The 20,131-nt window shown below is 39.4% G+C and overlaps 1 protein-coding gene and 1 long non-coding RNA gene across 7 annotated transcripts in view; one reads left to right on the plus strand and one right to left on the minus strand.

Moving 5' to 3' along the window:
* zgc:77784 (uncharacterized protein LOC402947 homolog) overlaps positions 1–20,131 on the plus strand; it is a 74,015-nt gene that overhangs the window by 43,972 nt on the left and 9,912 nt on the right. For 4 of the 6 annotated variants that reach the window (XM_037775338.1, XM_037775343.1, XM_037775339.1 and 1 more), the window contains 11 exons: positions 1,481–1,605; positions 4,125–4,296; positions 4,718–4,923; positions 8,223–8,304; positions 8,543–8,714; positions 12,493–12,659; positions 12,972–13,093; positions 13,292–13,508; positions 14,015–14,133; positions 17,253–17,430; positions 18,626–18,844. In XM_037775338.1, coding sequence (XP_037631266.1) covers positions 1,481–1,605; positions 4,125–4,296; positions 4,718–4,923; positions 8,223–8,304; positions 8,543–8,714; positions 12,493–12,659; positions 12,972–13,093; positions 13,292–13,508; positions 14,015–14,133; positions 17,253–17,430; positions 18,626–18,844 — 1,779 coding nt within the window. The remainder of the gene's footprint in view (positions 1–1,480; positions 1,606–4,124; positions 4,297–4,717; positions 4,924–8,222; positions 8,305–8,542; positions 8,715–12,492; positions 12,660–12,971; positions 13,094–13,291; positions 13,509–14,014; positions 14,134–17,252; positions 17,431–18,625; positions 18,845–20,131) is intronic. The other 2 variants (XM_037775340.1, XM_037775342.1) reach the window with 1 other exon arrangement.
* LOC119491383 lies at positions 760–18,948 on the minus strand. Its single transcript, XR_005207599.1, has 3 exons — positions 18,937–18,948; positions 18,445–18,448; positions 760–1,211 (listed from the first exon to the last, which is right to left on the minus strand). It is a non-coding gene; the product is annotated as an uncharacterized LOC119491383 (long non-coding RNA).

Consider the following 20,131-nt stretch of genomic DNA (forward strand, 5'->3'; position numbering starts at 1 on the left):
ACGGGAAGCGTGAGCCAATTATTCAGGCGGGAGGTAGAAGGCGGTGGTCAGTGTAAATCCACGGAGGATGTGATGATGTGGCTAACGCAATGATCTGACCCGAGCCGGCAATTGGCAGCTCTGCCCAGACCTTTCCCAAAATAACCGAGTAAATGTCATCCGCCGAGCTCCACGACGATTTGTTATTTTCAGAGGACACCGAGGTGATGTCTCTCATTAAAGATGAGAGGGCGATGAGAGTGTAGTGATGGATCAAAAAGCTCAGAAGGTTGAAGAGGCAACTCTTAAATCGTTGCTTGTTAAGAGCTGATGAGAGTTTCATCGATACAGATCAGGCTTCAGAGAAGTAACTGAGTATTTACTCAAAACTGAACAAGAATCGGTGCCTTTACGTTCATGATTTACTCCACTACATTTATCTGACAGCTATACTTTTGAGATGAAGATTTTATGTAAAAAAGCAGATTATAAAATTCAATGCATCGTTATAGATTAAACCGGTGATTCCGAACCTTTCTTGCAACAAAAAGCAGTGTTTAGCTTTAGCTGCTTGTCACATTTCAGATGTCTATGACTCGTCTATGAGTGATTCCCCCTCTAAACTATTCCGATGGTTTAATTTAAATAACTGTTCAAGGCCCAAAGAGGTAAAATTATCAAATATTTCACAAAAACAAACCAGAGATCGGTGAAAAGTCCAAAAAATATTGCATTCTTTTCTTTATTTCTACCTCATTAATCATCTCACGACCCCTCACATTTATCTTGTGACCCTTGGGAGGGGCCCAACCCCTAGGTTGGGAACCACTGCTGTATGATTTATATAATTTAGTTAAAGGTATTGTTGATAAACTTTTTATGTAGACGAATAATTTCAAAAAAAGAATACATCCATGGAGCTTTTAGAAAGGTGCCGAATAGAATTATCGTTTTTCCCGAAAAAAAAAATATATATATATATTATGATTGTGAATTAATCATTTTCTAAATTGATTTCATATATCTGACGTTTGTTTCCGACTTCAAACAGGCTTGTGAGACAATAGTATAACAAAGTTGGTATCACAGGTGTGAGTCTCACTCCACTCGACCATAAAATATGCGGGATGTGCAACAAACTGGCAACCACTTGTTGTGAAGTGAACGTAATGGAACGGTGGAGGAAGAGTACGACATCTAGTGGCTAAATGTTATCGATAGCACCTTTAAATCTAGCTCCGCTTCGACAAGCTACAACAATCAAATGCTGCTTACACATTGATGTGTCAGTATTAATCAGCATTTTTCTGTAGAATAAGTACTTTTACTTTTGACACTATTTTGCTGATAATACTTCTGTACTAAGGACTTTTACTTGTAATTATGTCATTTTACATTGTTGTGGTACTTTTACTTAAGTAAAGGAAAAGCAGGAGTTTGACACTAGTTAATGCAGAAATAAGGCTCCTAATGGGTGTACATGCCTCTTTTCCTCCTCCAGTACCACCTCAGATTGCCACGAAGCCCCGAGACCAGATTGCCACCCAGGGGAGGAGCATCACCTTCCAATGCGGCACCACGGGAAACCCTCCACCTGCCATCTTCTGGCAGAAAGAGGGCAGCCAGGTAAGAGGCTGGAGCAGGGAACAAGAGATCCTCTGCAGCAACATCCAGTATACTGTAAATTCCTGTGTACGAATCAGCGGATGAATGTGAATAAATTTGCTCTCCAACAAGCCTCAGGTTGTTAATTATGTGTGGTTTTGGGGGATTGTTGTAAACCTTACTGTATTGTTTGTCATATAACAACAAGCAAGAGTTTCACACCTCCTTTGTTTTAAAAGGCGAGAAAGACTCATGAGCAGGTTTTGTCTGATTTAATCATACTTTTTTTTTTCTGACACTTTTTTTTAGTTTGCTCACACTTATCAAGACACATTTCTCTAAGAGAAATGGGTGAGAGGCAAACAAGAGAGTGCATCACATTTGCATTTGGCTCAGAGATATGACTAGAGACAAAGTGTTGGAAGGCATTTGCGGTATTGCGTTGGCGAGAAATGTTTCTCCCGCTCACGACCACAGTGTAAGAGAGTAGTGATGAGGAGTGGGGGGGGAAGTACAAAAGAAGTAGGGAGAGGTGGCAGGAAGTACACCAGGTGTGGAAACTGCTTCTTCAGGGCTAACCTGCAGACAAACACTGTCCTCCTTCCACGTTGTACCCAACTATAAATACCCTGTTGCTCAACAGCAGCTGGGATCAGCGACTTGGAGGAGCAGCTTCAGATGTTTTTAGAAGCTTGTTCGGAGAGCAAAACAGGAAGTTCAGCCACAGATTTTGTGAATAAGCTTCCGTGTGCAGGATGGTGGAGGCATGGCTTGGCTGTTTGTGGAGCTTTTTTTGCTGTATTTGGGGGATTATCTGTCGCCTTATAACCTTGGTCTCTCTCCACCAAAGTCTAAGCCTCTTAGAGGAATGAAATGTATGGCCGAATGGATTGATGGGGATCCCTTCCCCCTTGTTCACATCCATCTCACTTACAGAAAAACAGAATGGGACAGCTATAAAACGTCTGTTAGTGGGCATCATCCCCCAAACACCAAAACAATCATCTCTTCCAGTCTTGTTGGAGCCATGCTAGTGGGGATGGCGGTCTGTTGGTCCACCATTTTGGTCCAGACTGAAATATCTATCCAAATATTGGCACAAATTTTGTAAAGACGATTTTCTGAGTTTTCCTGTAGCGCCACCACGAGGTTGAAATTTGTGGTGAAATATCTCAACAACTGCTGGATGGTGTGCCATGAAATTTCTTACAGACGTTCATGTGCGTTCACTTTTCATTTAGCGCCATCATCAGATCAAAATTTTATTTTGTCCAGTACTTATGACCAAACACTTAATGACATCAGCCTCAACTGCTGTACTCACTGTATGTACTAGCATGCTAGCAGCGTGTTTGGCTATGTTAAGAAGTTGATGAGATGTGCCCTATTATATATAAAACATCTAAAGTGTGAAGAACTGAAACAATTAATCGATTATTAAATTAGATCATCAACAGAAACTTTATCTGCAACGTTTTTGATTACCGATTAATCGTTCGCCTGATTCTCAAATGTTGGTATTTGCTGGTTTTCTGTCCTTTCTATGCTGATGACTTGACTTTGTTTGGAGCAAAAAAAAAGCATTTTCCAAGGTTTAAAACTTTTTTGACAAAATGACAAACCATCGCGACCCAATTCACAATAGACCTCATCTTTAAGAGCGAATTTGTGTGTTAATGAACGCTCCTTATCATTTTTACTGCCATTTCCGCATCACCTTATATTATCTTGAATAGGTAGACCATACATTTTGAAGAGATATACATTTGATAAATCACAACATTGTTTTATGCATGTGTTGTTGAAATCATATACACATGTTAAATACTTTATAAATGAGACCAAATAAATGCATTTAGGCGGAGTTAACAGGCTCTCGTTTTTTTTTTTTTTCAAACAGAATGTACGCTAGCCTTTCATTTTAGATTCAATGTTATAAGTAAGCTACAATTATCAGAACAATATGAACATTCAGGCTCCTATTATGTGGTTCAAAGGTGTACTGCAGATATAAATATTAAATAAAAGACTGGAAGAAATTCCGCAAATGTATTTGGTGATCCTGATGAAATCTCCTGCGACCCAGTCTTTGGGCTTTTTCTTTCTTTTTTGTTTTTTGCTATTTTACTATTTTTGTCATTTTATAAGCAGAAAATAATAATCAGTAAATATATAGACAGAGAAAATGAAATGCAGATTAATCAGTAATGAAAATAATGGTTAACAATTAGTCTGATAACAAAAAGTACGCAGCTAACAATATTTTTGATAATTGATTCATCTTAAGTCATTAATACATCAAAAATGACATTCTCATATGTGAGAATATTCTGTTTTATATCAGTGCAAAGTGAATATCTTTGGGTTTTGGATTGTTGTTCGGACAAAATAACTCAGGAAAATTGTGATGGGAATGTTTCACTACTTCTGACATTTTAAAGACTAAATGATCAATTCATTAATTGAAGAACAGACACAATATAGCCTCAGTCTTACGTTATTTTCTGTTCTGCTGTCTGTCTGTGTCTATGTGTGTTTAGATGTTGTTGTTCCCCGGCCAGCCACCATCACAGTCTGGCCGTTACTCTGTCTCCATGAGCGGAGAACTGACCATCGCTGACGTCCACTCCGAGGACTCTGGTTTCTACATCTGCCAGGCCATCAGTGTGGCAGGAAGTGTGTTGACCAAGGCGCTGCTGGAGGTGGAGGGAGGTGAGACTTCAATCCACACAGTCACGTTTGAACCTAAGGGAGGTTTATTCTTAACTCTCTCCTATCAGCTAATGAGGAGAAAACATATTAATTACATGAAAATAAGGCGCATAGAGACCAAGAAGAGCACAGTTAGAGACCCCATGCTGGATGAGCGATGAATATCAGGCTTAATGTTCTTCCTCGGTCGGCTTGTAAGCACCAGATTTAAGCTTTATTTTTGCTTTTTATGCAACCTATTATTTTCTGCCTACGAAGCATCTGAAGTAATTTCACCCTTTGCACTCTAACGGCTGGCAACTTTATAATCTTATTTTCTATAGGCTTTTTGTATGCTTTCTAAAAATATGTTTTTCACTCTTCTTCCCTGTTTAGCTAATCGGAAGAGAGACATAATATTCTGCCTCCTCTCCTCCCCAAGGTCCTTCCGGTCGCGTCCCTCCGATTATTCGCCAAGGTCCAGCCAATCAGACTATATCTTGGGGTGCGACGGCGCAGCTGCACTGCCGTGTGATCGGAGGGCCCTCAGTTAAGATTTCATGGGAGAAGGACGGAGAGAGGCTTCTGGGAAATAAACCTCGACTGACCTTGATGGAGAATGGCACTTTGCAAATCACAGACATAAAGGTGCGCGCGTGTGTGTGTGTGTGTGTGTTGAGTGGGTGTTATTTATTGTAAAGAGTGTGAAAAGGGTGAGTATAGCTGTCAAACTGAAGGAAAAACTGACTGTGTGTCTGCACAGAATACTGTATATCTGATCTCTGGCCTTCTTTCACCTTCTCTGCAGCCCATGTGGCACCTCATTCTTCCTTTTCCATTATAAATTCTGTTTTCGTTTGTAAAATTAAGGTGGGACTGAGTTTCAAAGACCAATCTCTCTAAGGTAGAGCATATCTCTCCAGCGCAATTATGTGCTCATGCGGTGTGTAATTGTAATGTTAATGAAGGTGCTTGTTTGTAAATGCTAATGTGTTCTGCTTTGATGGAAGAGCAGCCCCTTTGTGTTATAACCCCCCCACCCGGAGGTCAGCGAGTGCACGCAGGACGGAGCGAAAGCCGCATCGTTTCCGTTAATTGACTGGCGATAGATGATTAATCATCTGACCGGCTTTAATTACATCTCCTGCCCCGACTTTGCTTATTCACTTCCTCCTCTCATCCCCTTTCTGCGGCTGTTCTTCTCAGCAAACTTGGAGCATTAGGGTTTGGTCCAGTGCACCACGGAGGCTGGGGAAATCTGCCATGCCAATGTGCTCAATGGAACAGAAGAGATGCATTAGTGTGGCATCAAGGGGGATGACAAGGGGGAAAAAAAGTAGAGGGGAAATGGAGATGACGAGCGATGGACTAAAAATATTTACCCTGCTGATGCTCCCACCCACCATCAATATTTTAGCAGCAGTTGAAGTCATCTAAGGAAGTTCACCTGCCCACACGCTGCGCTGTCTGTCAGCCAGAGGTCAACACTGCGGTGGATGATCTCATATGGTCTGTTGATGGTTCCAGCACACTGGATCTCAGCCAGCACTGGGCTGGAGAGAGAACACCAGCAGTGTTAGTGAAGCATGAAGGCATATACAGGTCATAATGTAAACAGGAGGGAAGGTAGAGTAGCACCTCATGGTTGGTAGCAGTGGAGCTTTCAGAGCTGCTGTGGTGAGGAATACTGAGCACGTTTCAGCATGCATGGATTACATTTGAATTGAAGAATGATGGCAAACCACCAGACAGTAGCAGTGGTCAAAGAAGTATTCAGATCCTTTACATAAAGCTGAATTATCACCCGACGCTGCAGTTCCCCTCCGCTCTATACGGAGCTTTTTGGCGTCTGTCAGCTCATTGTTTAGGTTTTATAACCTTGATGTTCTCGTTTTATTCACTCTCACCGCCAGGTTGCGATTTGTGAAAAAATCCAAGGGGGGGATGTTTTTGAAACGTTTTTATTCATGACAGTAAATCACAAACCTCAGTGGGCCTTTATAGACGCTTGTTAGGCTATTTCTTGCAGCCTTTAATGTAACATTGATAGAATAATTGTGAACTTTTGCATAAGAATTTCAGAACTTGAACTTAACCAGTATATTGCAGGAATATTTTAATCCATTTTTTTTTTTTTTTTAATTCGTCAAGTAGCGCAATATTTTTACTCTCTATAGGTTAAATACTAATTTAACATGCCATAATTAAATCCCTCTTTCAGTAAAATGGATAGCACCACTCGGCCAGGTGTGCCAAAACGCATATTAATAAACTTTAATATTTAATATTAAATAGAAAATGCAAAAGCATGTGCTGTCAACCAAAAATAAATAGGCTAGAGAATAGTCTGCTTTGATAATGGACTTCTGTCTTCTTTTCTGATTTCCTGTGGAGGGGTCATCTGCAGCATGTCTCCCCTCTTTCAACCACATCTCTGCAAATCTCCGGGCAGGGAAGGGGGCAACCTCTGGTCCATTTACTGAAATGAACAGCAGAATGACACGCAGCCTAGACGCCGTGTCATCTCTGTTCTCACACAAACGCCAGCGCTGACATTTCTGATTTAATTGTTGTTTGCACTATACTAGACTGTTCTCACGTTGCAGTGCTTTACTTAGATATTGGTGAAGTTGCATTAATCACTATGAGGGGGGATATATTTTGTCCCCACCGGGGATTAAAATAATTCAGCAGAGGCACAAATATATAGACCAGAGCACCCTGCTCACCACTCTAATCAGCATCGGGCAGCGGTTTTCAGTGAAAAAGCAGACAAAGTTAGGGACTAGCTGGTGAACATAGTGGAGCATTTAGCAGCTAATGAGACAGATATTTCCCTCAGGAGTTGGTAGAGCCTAAAAACGGAGCTAAAATTAGAGCGATTATTGGACTTATATTCATCAGGTGGCCAGAAACTCGACTCCAAATGAATGATAAAATTGCTCCGTAGCTGCTGGATGTATAAATATAATATAATATAAACATATCAACTTTATGAGATGATAATATAGCATTGTTCACACCTTTCTGCTCTCCCCCCAAAAAACGTTTTATTTTACAGGTCTGTGATTTCCCCAAAATGGAAAGAACTACTTATGTAATTTGGTACCAATTATAAAGAAAATGGAGATTCACTTGGTACACTATTACTGGCATAAACTAAAGTGTCTTTTAGTCAGTGCACAGCAGGTCAGCTGAACGTGCAAACAATTGTCTAAAGGCGAAATACAGTATATTATATAGAAGAATTAAGTTTCCAATAATAAATTAATAATGAAAGAATAATTACTTGGGTTTAAACGGAGAATCTTCTTTCAAGGACATTCTTATATTCTCCATAATTAGATACATAATTATGTGATGAAAACTTCTTGGATTGGAAGTTATAAGGAAATAATTTGGAATTTATAGACTAAAAGCATTACCTACTGTACTTACATTATATGAACTTTTATTATTATTATTATTACTATTATTATTATTATTATTATTATTATTATTATTATTATTATTATTATAATAATAATTATTTATTTTTATTATGCCTTAATCTGTAAGCAACATGTTAATGCTGTGGCTATATTATACTACTTTAAAATAAATCTGTAAAGTAACTAGTACCTATACCTGTCAGATAAATGTAGTGGAGTAAAACATGCAGTATTTCCCTCTGAAATGTAGGGGAGCAGATGTACAAACTAGCGTAATATGGAAGTACTTCAAATTGTATGTACAATAAGCACAATACTTAGAGTAAATGTATACTCTACTGCTGCCAGACATATTGAGAATATGATGATTTTGCCGTAGACGTTCTGGATCTAAACATTATTTCAGTCATCTGGCTAGATCCAAACTATCCTTCAAACGTTAAAAACCGCTTGCAGCGTTTGTTGTCTTTTCTTTTCTCCGGGTGCCTGTCTCAAATGTTAACTGCTGTTCAACAGGACACAGACTCGGGGATGTACACGTGCACGGTATCCAGCGCCACAGGGGAGTCGAGCTGGAGTGGGATGTTGACTGTCAGAGGTACTCACACCGAAACTCTCCACACTCTGTCTCTCTGTTACACTTCACACTCTGTCACTCTCACACTACACCTCCGTGTCCTCAAGAAGAAACTACACAACGCTCTGCCAGTGTTCTTCATAAGAGCACAGGCTGTAGCCTTAAAAGTACAAAACCCACTCCCAGTTTCAGCCAAAATGTGCATCAGAATCAATCCATTGTTGTGTAAGAGTTCTGTTTTTCCCTGTTTGTGTAACAGAAGAAGACGGAGTTTCTTCTGTATCCAGAGCTTCTGAGTTCATCCAGCTTCCGGGGCCTCCGCAGAAACCTGTGGTAACGGAGGTGACCAAAAACACTGTCACCCTCACCTGGCAGTCCAACCCTCATGAAGGAGGTGCTGCTGTTACGTCCTACATCATCGAGGCCTTCAGGTACGCATGTGACACACTGATACAGGATGAACTAACACCTCAATGTTCAATGTACATGTGTATATTTTGAGAGATTTTGAGTTTGCAAGGTCAGGTCAGGCACTGTATCTTAACCTGAGCACATTAAAAGCATCAAAAAAGATGTTTGACATGACAGTACTGCAAGCACCATAGGTACCTTCAGGCATAGACCGCATAAAATACTTTTATGAACAAAAGCCTGAATTGTATCTGTGTTTTATCTCAAAACTTGCACTTTAAACAAGCCAAATATTGGTCACTCCCATCCACTCCCACTGACTGCTGCATTCAATTTGACATACCTATTAGATCAAACAACAACGTTGTTTTTTGGAATCATGGACAGCGCTGTTTGTTGTGTGTAGAGGGTGCGTGTGAAGGTGTAGGCCTGTCTGAAGGACTGACACGGAGTGAAGAATCAATAGCCAGAACACGTTTCCTTAGTTTGGTTTCTTGGCCTGCTTGCTTTTCGTGGTTATAAAAAAACCACAATCAGGTGTTTCTAACACAGAAAACAGCTTTTTCTACACGCCTCTTCCTGCTGATTTGATGGAGAATCATTCATAAATTCAAAATACAGTGCCACATTCTTATTTGAGTGCTAATAAATGTATTCTTTGATTTTGAAACAGTAGCCTTATGCTGTTGTTATTATTTAGCCTTTCTGAGGCTATTGCATGGTTGAATCAATGAATTTTATTTTATAAAAAAATAACCCACTCATAATTTTTAACAGCCCCCTCAGTCAATTCATCCTGATGCCTGACCTTGGTGTCGCACTAAAAAAAAGGGTTTTGTAACTACTCAATACTCTACATCACTAATATAGGCCTATATCTGTTTCGATTTCAACAAAAGGGGTTGCCATTGATTTACATTATGATGCGTTTAGACTCTATTCAGTAATGTGAGTATTGGGCGAAGGTAAATTCTAATGTTATCATGATGTGTTCAAATGTAATCTCGTAAAATGTAGTTTTGGTGAGACACTTGAATAAATCCAGTTGTTTGAAGGAGATGTTTTCACAGCAATATAAAATATATTTATAATAGAGAGGGCATCATGACCTGTTTAACTTCTTAACAAAAAACAGTATGCAAATGGTAATGAAGGAGTGGATGTTGAAGTCCATGGGATTTATTGTTTTACTTTTGTTTTTTACCGTGGTATCGAATTGGTATTGAGAATCGTGGAATTTCCCGAGTATCGGTATCCACTACTACATTTCTAGTATTGTGACATCCCTAACCAGCACCTCCAATGCTCACCAATTAACACGTTACATCTCGCTCGTTTAATGTATGTATGTAAAAATGTGTACAGGGAGTTATGTGCCAGTATCTGTAGCTATTTCATCTGTATCCGCACACTCCTCCGTTTCTGTTTTATTTCCTTAGTATTCTGACTATATAATGAGGTCTTCTTCATTTGGAGTCATTAGAGTTCGGAAATGACTCATCTCTGCCTGAGGGAGAGACAGTTCTGTTAAGTGACGTCCTGAAGTGAAGCCGTGACACTCGCTGCATCAGTATTTAGCCGTGGCGATCCCGAGGAGAGCCATAGCAGCTCTAACAACCAACCAGAGGCCTTAGTGAGACCGACAAGTGAGTGAAAGAAGAGACAATTACTGCAGTGGTCAGCTCGGCAGCTCTGTCCTGTCCTGGGGCAAAGGAAGGAGGGGATGGTTGCCCAGTTGGAGAGTTCACTCATTACAGAAGCAGGAGAGAGGGTACAAGACCGAGTGTACCGACAAACACACACACAAAAGTCCAGTAAGCGCTGCGAGGAAGGAAAGCTCAGTGTGGCAGACTTGCACGCAGAGCTCATGATGAAGATCCACTCACTGTTGAACGCTCCACCGCCAACAAATTGTTTGGAAATGTTTGTTTTTGGGCTTCAGCTGGAACAAAGGAAGACTTGCGAACCAATATATTTCTTCTATAGTATCCCTTCTTGTATACGGTACCTAACAACACTTACATTTTTAATTTAAAAGAGAGGAAATCTTGAAGGAGGATTAATGTGAAAGCAGCCGCCGTTTCCGCTCCAAACACCTTCTTCTTTTTTTCTTTTTTAAAAAGGCTGGATGACTCTTTTTAAATGGCAAAACAGTTTCTCTGGAGAACATTTGGTGAGAAAGGTGGCGGAGGAGGAAACACTGATGATAGGAAAACGCTGTGGCCTGCTTGTCGTAATTACCTCGCCATTTTCCCCTCCACGGAGTTGAGGAAAATGTTAAATTGTGCTCACGCTGCTTGATAGTCACCCGTCCCTGCACAGCGCCGGGCTGTCGTATCCTCGCAGGGCCCATTCAGAAGCTGTCGTTATAACCTGCTGCAATAAAAAAGAAGGAATAAAACTCGTCATCGTATCTGTCCGCAAGCTGAGACCGGCCGTGTGTTATTAGATGAACAGAATCTCAAGCATCCAAGAAGCAGCTATTCATTCATTCAATAATGGCTGTTAAGACCCATCAACAGATGATTGTGTTCAGATTGCTTTGCATGTCTGACAACTGCCCTGGTTATTGAAAGGAATTGTTAGATATTTTTTGGATCGGTTTCTTGCAGAGAGTTGGATGAGATGATCGATGCCACTCTCGTATTAAATATGAAGTTACAGCTAGGTGATGGTTCATTTAGGACCCCGTTCAATCCTGTGGGAGTTGCACTAGCGTTTCCTTTAACCCGCCTCTCTCAGTCCAGCCTCGGCCTGGGTCTCATTCACATGAACGGCAGCATGAAAAACACTCTAGATTCAGCTATTAGTGCATTTTACAACATTTAGGACCTATTGATTTAAATAAGGGCTATTCAAGTGTTCGTACTGGTGAATTGATTTATGTCAAAGCTGATTTACAGTTGTCTCTTTCCCAATGTAAGCCTATGGGAAAAGTCTTTTTGGGCCCAATGGCATCCAGTCTTTATGTTAAGCTAACAGTTTGCTTGTTGTAGATTCATATTTAACAGACAGATGACAGTGGTGTCAAGAAAGCAAATAAGTGAAGAAGTGTATTTCCCAAAAAGTCAAGCTGTTGCTTTAAGATACCAACCAATGCTGAAACAACAAGTCAATTAATGGAATAGTCATAGTAATCGATTAACTGTTTTAAGTCATTAATCAAGACAAAAATGTGAAAATTGGGCTATTTTTCTGTGTTTTATTTCATTCTAACTGACATGAAAATTGTCACCTTGTGCTTTGGGAAATTATCGGCATTTTCACAACAAATGACAAATGAACTAAAGGTGAAAAATAATAGTTGCAGCACTAATCCTAACACATTTATGTCATTACCCTAAGATATCACACTTTGTTTTCTCATGATCAAAAGATAGCAACACATGTTTTCATATCTTAATAAGAGTAACTAGCTGTATATGTGATTTACCCAATATGTCAAATTGAAATCTGTCTTCCTGTTCCATTTTCATCGGTCTGTGCTGTCAGACTATCAACAACGAGCCAAGAGTTGTGATCAAACCCATTACCTTGTTATCTCAAGATAACGGAATAATGAAGCCGTCTCAAGATAACAGGAGTGAAATAAATGTTCACGCAGAGGGACGGCACATTTTCCTATTGAAATAACATCCTCCTGATAAAGATCTTGACCTTCAAATGTGACACTATCATCTCACTTTCCCTTAAATCCTTAAATAAGTAAATAATTATTGGCTTTTTAATCTCTGGTGTAGTTAAACCATGATCACATGAAAGAGATTTTGAGACATGTTTTCGTTTCTTTCCCTTCAGCCAATCAGTGGGCAGCACCTGGCAAACGGTGGCGGATCACGTGAAGCATGAGAGGCACACCGTTGTCGGACTCTTCCCCAACACGGTTTATCTCTTTATAGTCCGAGCGGTCAACTCTTACGGCCTCAGTGACCCCAGCCCGATCTCCGAGCCTGTCAGGACGCAGGGTGAGTTATATAAGCAAAATCTTTTCTGATTATACTCTTGCATAATATGAGTTCACTCCGTACTGTACAATTTTGATTTCGTTTATATTTCTAAAGAAAGAAATCTGAGATACTAAGGCTGGCACCAAGATAATGAGCTACACGGTTTAGAAAAACTTGCTTTTCATGTGCAATCTCAAAACTAATTGCTTTCTCAGTGTGATGCTCTTCTGCCTTGAGCAATGTTGAATTTCATCAAAAAGCTTTGAATAGTTGCTACACAGCATGTTTTTTTTTTAGGCCTGGACTGAGTGTATTTCTTTGTTGTTTCAGATGGGAGTCCGACAGAACAGGGTGTGGACCACAGACAGGTGCAGAGAGAGTTGGGAGAGGTGTCTGTCTACCTGCAGAAGCCTCTGATTCTGTCTCCCACCTGCGCCAAGATTTCTTGGACTGTGAGTTGAATACTTGGCTGATGAAGAAGTCTACATTTCAAAGTTGGCTTGCGGAGTGCGGAGGACACACTAATCTCCAAACATTAACTTCAAAAACCTCCTCCAAAACATTACGTGATACAAACAAATTAACTTGAAGTACAAACACAGCTGGTTCTGCTTTTCATTACTGATGTGAATGTGAAACTCTGTTCTCAGGTCGCCCTCCAGTCTCGCTACGTTCAGGGTTATCGTGTATTCTACCGGACCATCGGCAGCTCCTGGTTGGTCCAGGATGTGGAGGCCACGTCTGACCACAGCATCATCTTAGTAGACCTGTACAGCAGCACAGAGTATGAGGTGAAGATACGGCCGTACTTCAATGAGTTACAGGGACATGACAGCCTCATGGTTCTGCTGCGTACGCCTGAGGAGGGTAAGACATGCTTGTCAATAACTTTGTCAATGGCATAGAACTGTAATTATCAAGGAAAGCTGAAGGGTTATTAGAGTAACAGTTGATATTATTGTCCTTAAAGGAATAGTTTGAAATAAGTAAGTTTATGGTCCATAATTTCCTAACAAGTTCTTATTACTTTCCAAAAGGTTGCCTTGAAATAGATATGTGATTTGGGAAGTAATATAGAGACAATGGTACACTTCCAATTAGTTCATTTGCAAGTGAGTCAGTGCTCAGCGGGTCAGCTGAACATGCAAAAATGTGACATATATCGAGAATAACATTTCCAATAATATATTAATAATGGATTTAATTGGATTTAAACGGAGCCTTTCTTTCAAGGACATTCCTATTTTCCAGACAAACAGTACCAAATTACTTAGATCCGGAAATTACTGACCTGTAAAATCGAGCGCTACCATAACACTGATATCAGTTAATAATAATAGAAATGTAATTTTCCCTCTTATCTCTGTCTGCAGTTTTAAGTGCACCTCCACAGGCTGTATCAGTGGTTCAGCTCACCAACAGCTCCAGTATCAGTGTGTCCTGGGAGCCTCCGCCCCATAATACACAGAGCGGCATCATTCGAGAGTACAAGGTGAGACTATAGCCTTCTTATTGCGGTTTCTTCCATTTCACCCATTATTAAAGGTATTTTGGGGGAGTTTTTCCTTATCTGAATTGAGAATCTAAGGACAGAGGATGTCGTATGTAGAGATTGTAATTGTAACTGATTGTAATTTGCCCTTGAGGCAAGTTTGCAATATTGGGCTATATAAATTAAGGCCTTACTGAATGTAATTTTTTAACATTCGAAGCTTCTATTGAAGTTTTGAATGAAGCTTTGAATGTTAATAAATTTTACATTTATAAAAAAAAAATCCCTGAACAAAATTCTCAATTTGAATAAAGTGATTCATCAGATTAAATAAGTTAGTCTTTCTTTTTTATTAAACCAACTTTCTTTAATGAATGTAACTCTTTTTGTCAACATAAAGACATGTAGGTGCGGACTGAGGACTGAGCGTCTTGGCGTCCACTGTGTGTGTGTGTGTGTGTGTGTGTGTGTGTGTGTGTGTGTTTGAGAGAGAGTGACAGATGCAATGCACGCAATGCTTCTGTAAGTTATTAATAATTTACTCGGAAAGCTACTTTGTCAACCGTCTGCCCGAACCAGTGATATTTTCTAGTAAGCTTACCCAGTTGTAGGTCAACCTGCGCATCACTACTACGCAGCCACCACTGGAATCTAATTATATCTAATTAATGAAAAAAACTACAAATAGTATAATACTAATACTATTAGTTTAGCCTGATCTTTATCTGCAACCTATGAAGGTATAAACAGAATGAATAAAAATGCAAATGAATACACCTGACTGTCTGTCTTATTCTCTGATATTTATTTCTGCTTTTAAGTCCGTCAATCTGTGACGCAGCCGTAGACTTCAAAAATAAAGTGGAACAAAATGTTCTTTTAATCCACGATATTTTTATGCACTCATTACTCAGTGTTGTCCATATTTGTTGTTTAGATACTTATTATGAAAAACACTGATTTTAATTAACAATTAGTAATTACTCATGCCTCTTATCTGCTGCCAGTACATGTGCCGCCGAGTAGAGACTCAATTTTGTCATCAGATTGGACGCTGACTGTCCCTGTCATCTGTTTACTCCGTGAAAAAACATTGAGTTCTGATTATCTGTCTCTTAGTAGGAGCACAACACTGATTACTAATCATCAGGCTGCTATTCCAGGAAAAAAAAAAAAAAGAAGAGGAACACGCAGTTCTATTGTTTTGATTTATTCTTCCCATCTGCGTGCGTCTACATGTAGAAAGTTGGTGAGAAAGCCTCTCAAGTCAGATGATGAAATACCAGATCCTTTAGTGTGTGTGGAGGCTCGTCAGCCGAAGGCAAGGATCACACTTAATCCCTTTAAACATTCAATTTGCTGAAAACTGCACACTGTGTTTTGTAAAAGCCTCCCCGTGGCTTAAATGTTAAACATTAAATGTTGAATTGGCAGTACGGTGTTACAGGATACATTTTCATCACAAAGACTTGATTAATAAAAAGTTGATTAATTTTACATTATGCAGATTAAACCAGAGGTGGAAGGTACCCACAGTAAGAACATTTACTCAAGGACTGTACCAGTATACCTTTTTACTCCCTTACATTTATTTACAACTGTTGCAGATAAAGATTTTAGCTACAGAACAAACTGTATGCTCATTTTATATGGTTATATGATCCATTGCTGTTGATTAAATTAGCCAACAGTGTATAATGTGGTTAAAATTAGCAGCAAGTTCTGCAACATTAAAATGCGACTAACATTCTGCACAAGTACTTTTATTTTGAAACTTTAAAAATACATTTTGCAATTTTGTATGTTTAAAGCGAGACTATACAGAAGAACAGATGAAATAACACATTCCTCATCTCACAAATAAAAAGTTGCATTCAAAAGCAGTAAAATGCAACATTGTTTGATTTAATACACTCAATGCTACTTGGTCTGGTGTGCCCAGTAGCTTATTGTGGAAAACATTTTGGATAGATAGATACTGCTGCATAACAAACATTACTGAGTCACTGATGACTGACTTGATGACTCATTTTTATTTGTCCAACTTTTACAATACAATACAGTTTTAGCACTTACCATCATCCTGTGATGGTCACATGGCCACAGTAGCGATAAACATCTTTACACAAATAAGTTATATAATTAGTTGTTTATCAACTCTCTGTAGATCGACTTGATTCATCGATAAATCATTTCAGCACTAAATTATTAATAATATGTTATTCTAGTGATATAATAAAAAAAGACTAACTTATTTAATCCAATGAATCACTTAATTATAATTCATGAAATTTATTTGAAGCTTTAAATACGAGAGTTATTTGAAAATATGACTTTAAAGAAATACTTCACCCCCAAAATGACCATTTGTATATCATTTATTCACCCTGTTACCTTGAATTCTTGAAAAAAAACTTTGTTTTTCTTTCATTCCTCCACAGTGAACAGATAATCCAAAAAACAGAGAAAAGTCTTGATGAATTAAAGTAAATGGGGGCCGCGTTTAACAACAGCAAAACTATATCAGAACATCTCACAGGGCGAGAAATTGATATACAAATGATTGTTTTGGGGGTGAAGTATTCCTTTAAGCTCTGGGAACTTCTCTTGAACATTTGTCACTATGTTTTACATCTTATAAATAATTATCGGGAAAAAAATCAGTCTTGAGTTACATGGACTCACTTTGATAAGAGTAACATTTGGGGTTAAAAAATGAAAACAGGACTTTCACTTACAATAGAGTATTTTAACATTTTGACTTTTACTGAAGAATATGTTTTATATCTTGTTATATATTTCTCATAAATCCAACATGCATGAACTTTCATGGGAGAGTAATGCGGCAAAAACATAAAGTGAAAGTCAAAAGGCACGTACATTTGCGACATCAGGCTTTTAAATCTGGCTTTTAACTGTCATTGCACTGACGTCCCTTTTTCTTTCATCTCTGCTGTATCTATGCCGTCACTCTCCGCTGCATGCTACCAGATAAAGCTTCAATGCCTGTCTTATTATAATAACAGGCCACGTCTTGTCACAGGGAGTGCAGCATAAATGAATGTCTTTATGTGTTTTTAAGATTCAAACATTAACCCTCTGTGTCTGGTGTGAATCAGGTCTGGTGTGTTGGCCGCAACGTGGAGCAGGAGAGCCAGATAAACCGAACAGTGGATGGAGCCGTTCTGTCCATCTTGCTGACAAGCCTGCTGCCTGACGTCCGCTACTCCGTGGTGGTGGCTGCTGTCACCAGTCTGGGTGTGGGCGCTCAAAGCCCACCTGTCAGCCTGCTTCTCAGTGAGTCACTCAAACTGTTACAGCCACTACAGATAGATAAATATGGCAAGATTTGCTCTCATCGGGCTCCGTTTACCACAAATTAAATCTGTATGTGGAATGTTGATGATGCTGTGTGAATGATTTTATAAAAGAAGCTTCATCAACACTGATGTTCACGGTGTGAAAAGTCAGGAATTCACAGTGAAGCTCAGATGTTTATTAAAGGAACAGTGTGTAACATTTCGGGGGATCTATTAGCAGAAATTGAATATAATATTCATAACGATGTTTTCATTAGAGTGTAATCACCTGAATCTAAGAGTTGTTTTATTATTAAATTATTAAATTATTTTGAATCGTATTTTCGTTAGCTTAGAATGAGTCCTTCATATCTTCATGTTGCATCACCATGTTTCTACAGTAGCCCAGATGGACAAACCAAACACTGGCTCTAGAGAGAGCCTTTCGCGTTTTTACTTTACCTGAATGCCTCCGTAGTTCTCCGACACGCTTATGAAACTGTAGTAACGTGAGTGCAAAACCGTGGTACCGCCAGCCACCGTCTGACTTCCATTGCTCCTGAAGTAGTGTTATTATCGTAAGGATGACCTCTGAGCGAGGAGAACGGCGTTACCACGGTTTTGCCCTCGGCAGCTCACATTACTGCCGTCTAGGAAAGGGAAGAAGTGAGCATAGGGGTACTCAGTTGGTTGCAGTCTGCAACCACACCATTACATGCCGCCAAATCCTACACACTGTACCCTTAAAACTGCATTCAAATTCTTGTCAACTTCACAGCCAGTTATCCAGATAAGTTGTAGCCAAGAGGTGGTGAGTTATATTTGGTGTTTTCTTTTTCCTCTCCTCTTTAACCTTCTGCTGCAGTTTCTTGGAGGTATAGTTTGACATTTTGGGAAACACGCTTGCCGAGGGTTATATGAGAGGATTGATACCACTTTCATGTCTGGTACGGTAAATATGAAGCCACAGCCAGCAGCTGGTTAGTTTAGCTTAGCATTAAAGCCTGGAAACTAGCCTGGCTCTGTCCAGAGGTAACAAAATCCTCGCCTCGTCGACCTTGATACCGCGGCTCCAGCCCACCGATCACTACTGCGCAGACTCTGGCTCCAAATGGCGTCAAAATCTGTATGGATTGCATCAGTAAAGAAAAACTCTCCATTTTACATCTTAAACTTTGCTACTTTTCTTTCAGCTCCCCCTCTGGATAAGACTTCAACACCTGTGAGGAAAGGCGGTAACCTCAGCATATCGGAGCAGATCACAAGCGTCGTCCGGCAGCCGGCCTTCATCGCGGGGCTCGGCGTGGCCGCGTGGCTGGTGCTGATGGGCTTCAGTGGTTGGCTGTACTGTCGACACCGCAGGAGGAAGCAGCTGGGACACTACACCACATCCTTTGCATACACACCGGCAGGTAAGTGGGGAAAGGCTTAGCATCATGACAGGTCCTGGGTGTTTAAAGTATTAACTGGAAAAGATCAGTAAATTTAATTCCTGGAGTTTGACATTTATGGAGATTTTCAGCAGCTTTAGATTTTCAATGTCAAGGAAGATTTCTCCTTAAAGAGTGAACCGTACGGCCCAGTGTGGTTTTCAGACACCTTATTCATTATAAATCTCTTGTCCAGGAAAAGGAGAATTCACAGAGAAAAAAAAGGCTTCAGTTGTTCAACCAACAGCAAACCGTCAGATTTTAAGTGACAACTTCTTAATAGACCGCTGGGGGGGATATCTCCAGCAATGATGAATGTTTTCAATTTTAGTTTGTACGCACTCGCACTGCATATTCAGTTAATTAAAAAGTATTTATCCCCACTGGGCAGTTTTCATGGCAGCGATGAAGGAAAACACTGAAGACACACTGAAGCATAAACAGTAACCACTGGATGCAGCTTATTTTTATGCCCTTTGGCACATTAGCACATAAACACATCAGTTGTTTTTTGACTCTGAGAGATATTTGTCCATGTTCATAAATACTCAACGGACAGCCCAATGCTTTAAGAAGAAAACATATGCAATTTGATTTTCACGTACATATTTCACATTGACTATTATTGCCACAGTTATGACTAAAGATTGTATTGTTTCACATTTTAGTATGACATCTATTGTCATCTTGTTCATTTAGTTGCCACAGACTCAATGCCAGATTCAAGCAAGAAGCAGCTTCATCAATTCATCAAATAACATTTGCATTTGTTATGTATTGCATGCATAATGTATATAGATGTGTTTATGTAAGTCAAAAGTATGTCTTCATAAAATATCGATTAAAATCTGCACTGCTCCCAGTAGACTGCACACACAAAAAAACTGACATTTCTTCACTCATTCATGTGCAATATCAATATCAATATTCTGTGCAATATCAACATTTCACATTTCATATTATATATGTGCAATAATGTGAACCCAATCACTCATTCAGTCGATTTTTCATATCTTGTTTTTTACTGTTTACTTTCTTATTATATCTTTATTTTTTAATTGCTTATTTATTATATCTTGTTTTGTTTTTTACTGATGCCTCTTGTTGTTTGCACTGTCGCCCTTTGCTGCTGTAATCCTGCAAATTTCCCCCGCTGTGGGACTAATAATAGATTATTTTATCTTATATTATCTTATCCTATCTTTTTTTTTTGGAATGGAGCATAATTCACTTCGAAATGTTTTTCTCTTCCTGTGAATCTTTTGAGTC

Source organism: Sebastes umbrosus, chromosome 7 (assembly GCF_015220745.1).
Source record: "Sebastes umbrosus isolate fSebUmb1 chromosome 7, fSebUmb1.pri, whole genome shotgun sequence".
In the NCBI taxonomy this organism is placed as follows: Eukaryota; Metazoa; Chordata; class Actinopteri; order Perciformes; family Sebastidae; genus Sebastes; species Sebastes umbrosus.